Here is a 12,851-nt window from a genome sequence, read left to right as displayed (position 1 = left end):
TCTTCGGTAACCTGAAAAAGTAAGGTATACCCTTTCATCCATCAAATTTCCAAGGGGGGTTCTTAAGCTCAAACTCTGTCCAAGGGTCCGCAAAGCCAGACTACGAGTTCTTTTTACTAAAAAAAAAAAAAAAAAACAAGCATATTTTCTGTACACGCACCCAAACAAATATAGTCCCTTCAAATTCCATGAGAAAAGCTTTCGTCTTCCAACCAAAATGCAGTTTGTGGAGGAATTCATACTAAATATCTGCAGCTATTCAGTTTCAGCCAAATTGCCCTTTCTGATTTTTAATCCTCTTTTTTTTTTTAATCCTCCTAATTTTTAATCCTAATTTAATATTCTTGTTTATATCTATTTAACATCTATAATGTTTGTTTTATGTTATAAGTGTTGTCTGGGGCAAATTATTTGTATAGGGCCCCATTTCTCTCTCTCTCTCTTCTTTCGATCTTTAAAATAACAACAACAACATTTTTAATCCTTTTTTTCCCTTCATTTATTTTAGTATCTTTGGTACGATTTTGTGATGCGGTCAGGATATGCCATTATATTTACGGGTGTGAGCCCTTTACGTACAGTGAAATGGTTTTGTTTGGTAGACTCCTTGGTACGTCGTCCAGTTGTCTCGAATTGCACACCAACTCCAGCCCCATGGGGTACATAGACAGGTCGTGTAGAGGCGTGGTGAAAATATCGATGTCGTCGCTGAGCAGACTGGAACTTTCGAAATTGAACATTTCGGCCAGGTCGCTGAACACCAGCGTGCAATCGCACACGTCGGGGTAAGTACCGACCTCTGCCAAAATTTTTTCGAACATAACAAATAATAAGTGTCAAAACTCCATTCGTTTTCTTTTGTGTGTGTTTTTTCTTGCCCTTCTTCTCTCCCTACTTGAAAGAACACACTGTCCCCTCAATGTGTTCACAGTGTGTTCACATAGTCGACTATGTGAAAACGCTCGAATTTAACAGTGTGAAGATGATTTCACACTGTGGTGTGGTTTTCACAGAGTGTTCATTTATATAGTAATGCTTTGTTTCAAACTGTGCATTGATGACTCACATTGTTTTCACACTGTTAAAACACTCGAATTTCACAGTGTGAAGAGATTTCACGCTGTGTTCACGCTGTGTTTCACATTGTGTTTCTCACACTGTGTGACACTGTGTTCTTTCAAGCAGGGCTGTCATGGGCACCAGTGATACATTATCTACTTCGTTCCCTTGTAATTATCTCTTTGTGTCATAAGTGAGCACAAGACATCTGAGTAAATGGACTGAAGTAAGACATAAAAAAAAATCGAATCTATTTGCGTACACTGTATTTGGCAACGTGCTTGTTTCGTCTGCATACAATAAATATAGTTTTCATGATACTGTACAAAACAGTCAGTCCGCAGCACGTATGCTAATGAGCCGATCCAGCAAGATTTATTCAGCACTCTCGTTGACGATCTTTGCGTTCGAAAGGTGTCTCGTCGTGCGAGATTTTGCGAGACTTTGATAGGGCTATGGTTTTCACAGTGTAGCGACTTGTACATACATTTGTCATGGCTACAAGTCACGGTAAATTGTTCTCCAGTCTTAGATCTTTATTTTGATACTAAATTTGGGTATAACATCGGATCTTATCATGACTAAATAATCAGTTGAATTTGCGTAAATTTTACCTGCTTTTCACGGAAGATTTTGTCGTCTAAAGTTCTTTTTTGGTTCCTGACCGGATTAAGAAACTGTTGTTTCTGATTTTGGCTTTTTCGTAGAGAGGAAACTTAGATGCTCATCATATATTGGAGTCAAGGAGACGCAAGCATGATTTATACTAGTTTTTCCGTTTTGAAATGTCTGTAAAATTCACTCCTAAGCCGGAAGTACGCTCCACACAAAGTCAACAGTGGCGCGATAAGAGCTCTCTGAGTGGACAGTGCTTGCATTCAGCGCTCGAACTACACGCGTGCCAAGAAACCGCAAGTGGCATGAAACCGTTATGTAGCAGCGTAATGACGTAATGCAAGCGCTGAATGCAAGCGCTGTCCAATGAGAGAGCTTACTCTTGAGATTACACGGTTTGGAGCTGATCAGCACTGACATCGATGTATATTTTACTGGTTCCTGACCGGATTAAGCAACAAATTGTCAAGATATTTACATGGATACAAAGATTAGGAGATGGACTACCAAATAAAGCATTTTCATTGAGACGCAAGGTGAATTTGATATTTTTTTGACGTCTTGAACGTGTACTGCACGAATTACTTTTTTTCATCATTTTTCAAGCTCAAATTACGCTATGATATTTTTCATTTACAATAATTTGAGAAACATGTGACGATAGATTACGTATTTTCCTTGAATTTGATACCGAATTTGTGAACATAAGGTGTATTTTTGTTGTCGAAAGCCAAGGACAAAATCCCCTTACGCAGCTCATTACGTATGCAAGCCTAGAGCGGGCTTGCATACGAGTTGAATAAATACGAGCGAATTATCGGGTGCTGCGGACTGACTGAAAAGTCTTCTGTACTCGGCCTCTCTCTCTCTCTCTTTCTCATTCTCTTTCTCTCTCTCTCTCTCTCTCTCTCTCTCTCTCTCTCTATATATATATATATATATATATATATATATATATATATATGAAGGGGTCGGTGCAATATAGTGCTAACCCACACTTCCGTCAAAATTGAGTTACATGCATTTTCATAATCCTTATCCTTCACTCTAACCTCCGTGAAAATATCATATTTGAATTCAACCAATAAGATGGTAAAAAATGCATGCATTCATGTTTTATCAATGTACAATGTATGGACTTTCCAAACATTCAACAACGATTACCTCAAAATGAACATTGTGTGGGTTAGCACTATATTGCACCGGCCCCTTCATATATATATATATATATATATATATATATATATATATATATATATATATATATATATATATCATTTGTATCGTACGTGCTACTATTCATGCAGTCTTCAGCAACATGACGTGGTTCAAATTGGCCATAAATGATAGTCAATTATGATATAAGAATCAATGATTATTGTAATTGCCAGACTGCAATCTCTTATATTGTTGTTACTGTTATCATTATCAATACTTTGCTATTGTCGTTATCATTGTTATTATGGGTGTTATTATTACCATTACTATTCATTAATTCGTTCATTAATTAGTTAATTAATTGACTAATTAATTAATCGACTAATTAATTGATTAATTGATTCATTCGTTCATTCATACATACATTGATTATTAAGTTTCCACAAATATTACATTTGTAACCATACATCTATTGAGATCAATGAATAGTACCACATATTTGAAAATTCATTGTTTTCAAACTGAACCTTAAATGATTTTTCATGATACAGCATGGATTTAAATCATCATTCAGGATTAGATCATATTCAAATTGGAAAATTAAGAAATGCGCGGGGGAACCAATAGAAAAGAAGATAGCCTTGTGGGGTATAGGTCAAACACACTCGCTTACACACACAAACACATGCACACAGTGCACGCAAGCAAGCACACCTGGGCCCCATCTCATTAAAAAAAAATTGATAAGTATGATGAGCAACTCTTGCTTGAATGGCAGTTGCCATGGTAACGACAAGTATCCAGCTTCCTGATTGGCTGTTGCTATGGGAAGTTGCCATTCCAGCAAGAGTTGCTATCCTAACTTTTTTTTTTTTTATATGAAATGGCGCCCATGCAGGACAAGCATGCGTGCATATCATATATCAACATATGAAAGTTCTGCGTCGGTGTGTAATAACTAGATATCAAGAGTAAAAACAGTCGTATAAACACCGCAGGAGCCAAAAAATTGGACTGACGTGTCAGTTAAAGACCTTTATCGAAGTAAGTCTGAACATAAACAATTTGATGCAAGAAACTAAGAAGACGCATAAGTTGCCAAGATACAGCCAGCCTTTTGTTATTTTTATTTGTATCTTACCACAGGCGGGAAGGGTATCATTCTCCTCCTCGGACGAATCTTCATGTTTTCCAGGGTTGAAAAAATCCCAAATCTTCACGTTGTTTTCATCAACTGAAAAAAAAAAATGGGATAAAGTTGATTTACAAAATGAAGAAGAAGAAGAAGAAGAAAAAGAAGAAGAAAAAGAAGAAGATGAAGAAGAAGAAGAAGAAGAAGAAGAAGAAGAAGAAGAAGAAGAAGAAGAAAGACAACAAACACCCACACTTCCTCCCCCCCCCCCCTACATGAACTCTCAGACGAAATCAGCCCTGTGGCATAGTGGATAAGACTCTCGACTCCCGATCGGAGGACCCGAGTTCGAATCCCGCCCAGCGCTTACGTCCTTGGACAAGATGTTTTGCCCACCATGTCCCTCTCGACCCAGGTGTATAAATGGGTACCTGGCAACGCTAGGGTAATAATGATAGCAGGGCCCTCTGGTAGAGCAGTGGCAACACTGAAGAGGCTACCCTCGGTAAATACGACATTATTATTACCATTATAATTATTATTATTTTAGTGGTCAGAACCACATGCCCAAGTAAGTGGCGGTGACGATGTGGTCACCTCGTCACAAGTTTCCTCTTCACCTTGACATTAATTTTCACTTAATGTCTTTCTTAAAAAGAAAACGAATTGTACCTCTCGCATGAAATCATAGTAGAGTTAATTGCCCCCCCCCCAAAAAAAAAGAAGAAAAAAAGAAACAATGATGGGTTAGGTAAGAGAATGACGCTGTAGGTCTATTAATTGACCACAAATTCATTTTCAATATTCATTTAATATTCATTGACTAAGCACAATACAACATAATATATCTTCGTAAAAAGGATAAGTGTGAGCTAATGACTTTATAACATTATCTACTTTTCATAAGTGACTTTGATCCCTGCTGGGAAGTTACTTCATGCGAAGTCGTGTGACTTTTAGGTACCATCGTTTCTGAATCTTAGACATGAAGGGCAAGAAAGAATGAGAAATATCTTACATTTTGGTATATGTGATGTGCATCATGAAGGAAAAAAAAAAGAACAAGAGTAAGTCTCAGATTTCAACCCGGGTTCCCTGCAGAAAGGCGTTATTGCAAGGAAGGGTAGTTTTCTTTTCATCTCGCTTAAATCCATTTTGATATGTAGAGTGGCGAAAGTAAATTGGAGGGGTTCACTCCAGTGCATTTCCAGCTTACAATCACTTGTTAGAATGTGACGCATGCCTTAAAAAACCTTTGCAGTGAAGGCTTTGATGCTCCTATACCAAGAAAGCATCTAGAGGTGAGTCAGCTTGAACCACCAACATCTTTACCGACATTTATATATTGTCTCGAATTGAGCGCAAATTGTCGCATGTTCTTCTTTTTATCGCTGTGTGTCCTGATGCATTACGGCATAGATTTTGTCTCTCCCCCCTGTTGATGAAAAGTAGGGGCGGGCTCTTACACCAACCAAGGCCAGCTACCGACATTACCGGCAAATCGAGAACCTATTTTGATTTGATCAAATTTAGACGCTATACTGCACACAGCAGCTCATGCTGTGGCGAGTTTGAAGAGCGAGACGGACTAGCGCAAAAGTGACTGCATCTTCGATGCTTGGTAGCCTGGAGAAGACAAAGAGCCTAGAGAAAGAAGTTGAGACAGAAAGAGACAGAGATATAGAAAGAGACGGAGATAGAGATAGAGAGAGATAGAGGTAGAGTTAGAGTTAGAGAGAGAGAGAGATAGTGATAGAGATAGAGATAGAGATAGAGATAGAGATAGAGATAGAGATAGAGATAGAGATAGAGATAGAGATAGAGATAGAGATAGAGATAGAGATAGAGCTAGAGATAGAGATAGAGATAGAGATAGAGATAGAGATAGAGATAAGGAGGGACATAGAGAGAGGTAGAGGTAGAGATAGAGGTAGAGATAGAGACGGAGATAGAGATAGAGATAGAGATAAAGATAGAGAGGGAGATAGAGAGAGGTAGAGGTAGAGATAGAGATAGAGACAGAGATAGAGATAGAGATAGAGATAGGGATAGAGATAGAGATAGAGATAGAGATAGAGAGGGAGATAGAGAGAGGTAGAGGTAGAGATAGAGGTAGAGATAGAGACGGAGATAGAGATAGAGATAGAGATAGAGATAGAGAGGGAGATAGAGAGAGGTAGAGGTAGAGATAGAGGTAGAGATAGAGACGGAGATAGAGATAGAGATAGAGATAGAGATAGAGAGGGAGATAGAGAGAGGTAGAGGTAGAGATAGAGATAGAGACGGAGATAGAGATAGAGATAGAGATAGAGATAGAGACGGAGATAGAGATAGAGATAGAGATAGAGAGGGAGATAGCGATAGAGATTGAGATAGAGATAGAAACACATGGGTAGAGAGATAGATAGATAAATAGATGGATAGATAAGAGTGAGAGAGAGAGAGAGAGAGAGAGAGAGGAGAGAGAGGATGAAAGAGCTCTTCGTTCTATTTGCGCGAAAAAATCCAAAGTGACGTCAATTTCTCCTCCTAATACATCCACTCTCAGAGTCCAATGCTGTTTCGCTTCTTCTCACGGCCATTATTCTCTGTGACATCATTTTGTGTACCCTCTAGGCTGTCACTCTGCCAAAATGCATTCTCGTCTTTTAGGTGCCTCTAACTGCAATGCAAAAAGCCCTAAAAAACTTAGGATCAAAACAAAGCAAAGCAAAACAAAACACGAAATGACTCAAGAAGAGGAAATTTTCTGACTAGGGCATTGAAATCTTGTGGTCACCTTTGCCAGGCTAGGTTAAATTTACCGAAATGTCAAATTGTTCAAAGGTATTGAGTGCATACTGTGCTGAGTGTGGACCATTCTAGTACGGTGTAAATATTATTACACGGTGTCGACTTTTTTATGTCGTTGCAAGTCGCCGGAATGTAAGATAGCCATCTACTTTGTCATATCAAGGAGGTTCAAGAGATGGAGTAAAACAGTGTTATTCCCTTTGATCCCATGTTTGATGCCGCCACTATGAAATATTTGAAGTATGTGCTAAACTGGAGCTACCTCACAGATACAAAGATAATTGACTCGTGTCTCATTGCATAATCACCAGCCCCTTTCAAAGGAAGATATGTCTTTGTGATCATGGTGATGGTAATTACTTTTCGCTATCCCTTCTTATAAAAGGTAGGTGGTACAGACACGAGGATGCGCGAATAGAAATTGAGCAAAAAATGCTGAAATAAAGATGAAAATTACTCCACTGGGCATACCCGGACACTAATCTGATATATCTATCAATAAGGAATTATACTTGAAGATTATTCGATATTAGTTTCATTTGTGGAAATTAAGCGGAAAAGTGATAAAACTAGCTTTCCAGGATGGTACAGTTTTAAACATTTTCACATGATACAGCTCTGATTTACACTTTTGCACAAATTTTGAACGGGATTGACTTTTGTTTTACATGCTTTATCATTCAGTGAAATTTCATTTCATTTAATAAATAAGTAAGCAAAATATGGCCAACATTATGAAAAGGTTCAAAAAGAATCTTTCAAATTCAAGTGCACCTGTGGAATTCTTTTGTACATCAATAGAAATCTGACAACTGTTTGAATAATTACAGCCAGTTGGAACTCCATGTATAAAACCTCCTTGTCATATTTCCTTTTTCTTTATCAATGAACCATAAAAAGGCTCAAAGACTCATCAAAAAAGGTTTATTTTTTTGAGGTCGTCCTCATAATTATGAATGCACTCTAAAACATTTACCCATTATAAGTACAAACGTTAAGGAGCCAATGAGCGCTGTGAATCAAACACAAGCTACTCCCCTTGCTTGCGATTGTATGTGATTACGTCAAGAAATAATGCTTGCTACAGAGAATTAACTGTCATGGAACTTTTTGTCTGAAATTGTCATGTATAATTATGTGTAAATAGACCTTTTTTCCCTCTTTGATAATCATCTTAGGTTCAGTCAGTCTTGCTAAAACCTGTTGCGACAGGTATAGCGTAGAGGGTAGTAGAGGCCGATTAATATTAAAGCCAGGGTTCTCTGGAAGAGTAGCGGCAACACTGAAGAGGCTATAATACCAAGGATAAAGTAGACGATGATTTCTCTTTTTATTATTATTATTATTATTATTATTATTATTATTATTATTATTATTATTATTATTATTATTATTATAATTATTGTTATTATTATTATTATTATTGTTATTATTATTATTATTATTATTATTATTATTATTATTATTATTACTATTATTATTGTTATTATGATTATCATTATTATTCTTGTTGTTGTTATTATTATTGATATCATTATCATCATCATAATAATAATAATAATCATAATCACCAGCCTACAGTTAAAACTCAAGAAAGGTGTTTACACCCCTGGCACTGAGACACTTGCACCATCCATCCCCGAGGATTTGAACCAGAAACCTCACACTCAGGCCCTGAGCCACCTTGCCTCACCTCATCTCTTCCGCCCACATCCCTTCCATTCTTTCCCGCCCGTTTTGTCGTTTTTGTGGTGGAGATTCGATCGTTTTTTGGCCTCTTTCATGTTGATGGCGAGGTTATTGATTCCGTGACCCGACAGAGAAAAAAAAAAATGTTCTTGGAAGTGTGGTCTTGAATTATGCGAACCGTTCCAGATTTCGTACACAAAAAGACGTGACCCAAATACATGAAAATACGCATTGAGTACACTGACTTGTCCGTCCGGAGTTGGGTCGATTTTTGTGGGTTCATTCCCCCAAAACAACGGAAAAGCAAAAGAAGACAAAGAGAACAAAAGAAAGAAGTATGAGGCAGGGCGCAAAGGAATAGGAACATAGGTTCAGAGAGAGACAGAGAGTGAGAGAGACAGATAGATAAAAATGGAGAAAGAGAGAGAGAGATAATGGAATCTGAGAACTTTCATTCTATCCCCTCTTTCCTTCCCGTTTAAGATTAGCAATCCGTCGCCGACCTGAATTACCGAATTATCCTATTTTCATAAAGTGAGAATATATTCGCCTCTGCTACTGCGCATGAGCGAGCCATTGTCAAATTCCCGGCGATATTTTGACACCTGTGCCGTGTAGTCTTGGGACGCGGACACCGAACTTAGTTTGAACGAAAATCTATCGCACCGAGTGGCAATAGTTTTGAAGTAGATACACTCATCTTAGTAAGCATACAGTTTACATCATGATACACTGAGATCGAACTTTTAGAAGGAGTGATATGTTTTTATTGCAAGTCGCTGACTAGTTGACCAGACTATTTTCGGGTTAGCGAGTGAAGACTGGACACCATTTTCTATTTTTGCACATCGCAACTTCGTAACTTAGACGCGCATTTTCTCTCATCTCGAGAATTCCGATTTGATCTCTTACCAATCAATGCCAACGTGTGATTAGTCCTCGATTTAGATCTAAGCCATTTCTTTAGTCCCAAAACACAGTCACTTTTTATGATCTTTCCTTTCTTTTATAATAAAGAAATGAGTGGTGAATGGAAATTAAAATGACAATCAAAGAACCAATAATTGACATGACACAGGACAGTAAAATCGTATAATATGAATATATAGTACAGATGATAAGGATGAGCATCATTACTATAATCATTATAATTGCTGTTATAACTAATATCATCATTATCATCATGGAGGACACTACTATGATAATCACTGCCACTTCTGTTGACTCAATCAAAAGGCGCTAAATCCATTGAAAATGATGGGTTTAGGGCCTTTTGGAAGCAAGCTCTTCAAACAGTGACAAAATATATTATGGAACACAATTGTACGATTATCAACGATACTGATATACACTTGAATATGCACTTTTTTTTCAAGCATTGATATACGAGAACCATTAAAAGGAAAGTTAGCGAGAGAGGGGGTAGGGGAAGGGGGTGGGGTGAAGAAAGAAATACGTACAACATTCCTCGTTCGATTCATCGGAGCCGTTGTCGCAATCCACCACGCCGTTACAGATCGCCCGTTGAGGGATGCACTGTGTGGAGTTGATGCACGGAAACTCGTCGCCGCAGTGGCCGTGGGGGTCGGTGGACGATGAGGGCGCCTGTCTGCGATACCGGAAGTTTGATCTCCCATTTCCCGACGTTCCTCCTGATTCAAAAAAAAAAAAAAAAGGACAAGAGGAAAAATTGATATTGGTTTGGCCTGACGTTGGAGGCAGTCATCCTTTTCCATCTCATATAGAATTTCTTGGGGACATGTCAAATACCATATTCGCCTCTTCCAGGAATTAAAGCTGCCCATCACAGGCCCATCGAAATTGATTTGGGGCCAAAAATTTCGTACTGAAGCAAAATTCATTTCATGAGTATACAATAAGTACAACTGAAGAAGATGCATACCTAAATGCTTTCTTTTCCGCTGATAAATTAATTACTGATAAAACTACTAGTATCGCTTCTACTTTGGTTTCTAATCACTCAAGTCATTTATGGAATATTAAATAATTATCATTACGGTGATGATGATCAAGAGTCTTATGATGATCTGATTTTCGAAACGTTGCTTTTCGTCTCACAGAGCAACGAATCAACGTGATAAAGAATGTAAAAGAATATTTATCATTAAAATTTGCTGATATGACAGGAAGATCAAGAAGCAGAAGGAGGAGGAGCCGCAGATTTCAGCGGGAGAGCTCGTCAAAAAGGCGACGAACCTCAAGGAGGCATGACCTGAGCACACAACCACTAACAGACTCGACGTGACGGGCAAGAGTGATATATTTCAAGACTCCGTCTCTCCCTCCCTCTCTTATAATATTATGTATGTGTACTGTATATGATATATATCATACATAATGTATGTATGTATGTATGTATGTATGTATGTATGTATGTATGTATGTATGTATGTATGTATGTATCTCTCTACCTACCTATCTATCTATCTATCTATCTATCTATCTATCTATCTATCTATCTATCTATCTATCTAATTATGTTTCTTCATCTTTCTATTCCCTTTCTCCCTTTTCTCTTCTTGACTTTCATGGGCCACAGAGAACATAAAAACGTATTACTGATTTCCCCTTGCAAATAAATTGGTAGCCCCCTATGGTATAGATCATATTTATCGCCATTTGGAGAGATGTGTATCGCCGTCTCTTCAATCTATATCAAAAGGAGAGAGATAGAGAGAGAGAGTATGAGAACTATACTCTCCTTCGACAGAATATTATCTTCCTACAATTTGATAAAGAGGTCAACGATGAACATGGTTCGGAGGGGCGACTCGTTCTCCTCTTCGTTACGGCAACCATGGTCTCGCATGTTTGAATTTCAGATTTCGAGACAAACACGCGGAAAATTGCCAACGAGCATTTTCAATCTTCTTTGCTGTGTGGCTTTGTCGAAATCATAGACGGCTCTCCCGAACACGATCGGGCCACTTGGCCGAGGTGCGATAAACTGCGGTCGCTATATGATATCGCATCTTTAACGTCGGCGTGCTCGGACACCGACATCATCCCGCTATTACGGATGCCTTAAAGCTTTCAGATGTGGGCGATAAATCAATTTGCGCCTCCCGCAGCCATATTTCGGTGATATACGTGCCACCAAGCAACGCCATGTGCATGACTTTTGCGTTTTTTGCGTCTAGGCATCACATACTGTAAGGGTATCTGCAATGTCCACCCCTCCCCACATATAACAAATTTTTAGATGTAGTGAGACGTATGCAGATGTATTTTGTTGACTAGGTCGAAGTGGTTTTTGTCTAATTTGTGCATCTAGTTCAAGATTAATCTCGCCCTGGTAGGTTTGTATACAACTTTCTACCATTTGTGATATCACTAAAATTTGATGTGAATTCAATGTAATTGATAGGTTCAAACGCTAAGAGGCATTCATCAAACGTAGGCGTTTCAATGTACAAAGTTAGAAACAAATCTTCCTCGTCTTACAAGGCGGAGATATGATGTCCAATCAATTTCAGATGGATTTCATTAGATTGCATATGTCTGATTTCTACTCCTAGTAATCACTCACGTACGAAGGTATACGTGGAATCGATACGATAAACTCCACCGATTGATATGATATTGGGGACCTTTTGGCTTCGAAAAAAACAACAACAAACATTTATCTTACAATTTTGCTCTTCACCTGCATCTTTGCGACGAAACTGAGGCGTCCTTTTCTCGAAGCACATAATACACTCCGCCCATCTACCGTTACGGTCAATCCAATTTTTTGGCGACTTTAATTAGTGAGCCTGCAATCAAAACTTCCCTCGCTTTATACGATAACTCAAAGGTCAAGAATTTCGTCCTTCCAGGGACGTATACTTGTCTACAAGGAGTTTGTTTTTGGATTTTTCTAACCTTCCCTCTCTCTGGGATTTTGTCTTGGAGTATAGCATCTTATTTCTTTTTTTTTTAAATCATTCATTGCTATCCAGCTTTCCCTAACGTCGGGAAACCCCCACATGACAAAAAGTGGGGGTTTGATGTAATGTAGACACACCTTAGCTTAGCAGTGCGGTAGACGGGATATTTCTTATGGCGATATGAATTTTATGCTTGCAGGAATAAAATAAGTATCTGTATAATAATGATAATAATAATAATAATAATAATAATAATAATAATAATAATAATAATAATAATAATAATAATAATAATAATAATAATAATAACAGTAATAATGATAATAATAATAATGATGATAATAATAATAATAATAATAATAATAATAATGATAATAATAATAATAATGATAATAATAATAATAATAATAATAATAATAATAATTACACTAATACTAATATTGATACTTCTTTTACTGTTGCTGCTGCTGCTACTACTACTACTACTACTACTACTACTACTAGTAATAACAATA

General features: G+C 37.7%; 1 protein-coding gene across 1 annotated transcript in view; it reads right to left on the bottom strand.

Annotated features, from left to right (window-relative positions):
- LOC140242400 (uncharacterized) overlaps window positions 1–12,851 on the bottom strand; it is a 54,862-nt gene that overhangs the window by 32,825 nt on the left and 9,186 nt on the right. Inside the window, exons 2-4 of the mRNA XM_072322136.1 lie at window positions 9,907–10,098; window positions 3,974–4,066; window positions 580–799 (exon numbers count right to left, since the gene is read on the bottom strand). Of these exons, the coding sequence (XP_072178237.1) occupies window positions 580–799; window positions 3,974–4,066; window positions 9,907–10,098 (505 nt within the window). The remainder of the gene's footprint in view (window positions 1–579; window positions 800–3,973; window positions 4,067–9,906; window positions 10,099–12,851) is intronic.

The sequence above is a fragment of the Diadema setosum genome, chromosome 19 (assembly GCF_964275005.1).
Source record: "Diadema setosum chromosome 19, eeDiaSeto1, whole genome shotgun sequence".
In the NCBI taxonomy this organism is placed as follows: domain Eukaryota; kingdom Metazoa; phylum Echinodermata; class Echinoidea; order Diadematoida; family Diadematidae; genus Diadema; species Diadema setosum.
This window is presented reverse-complemented; position numbering and strand designations above follow the sequence as displayed.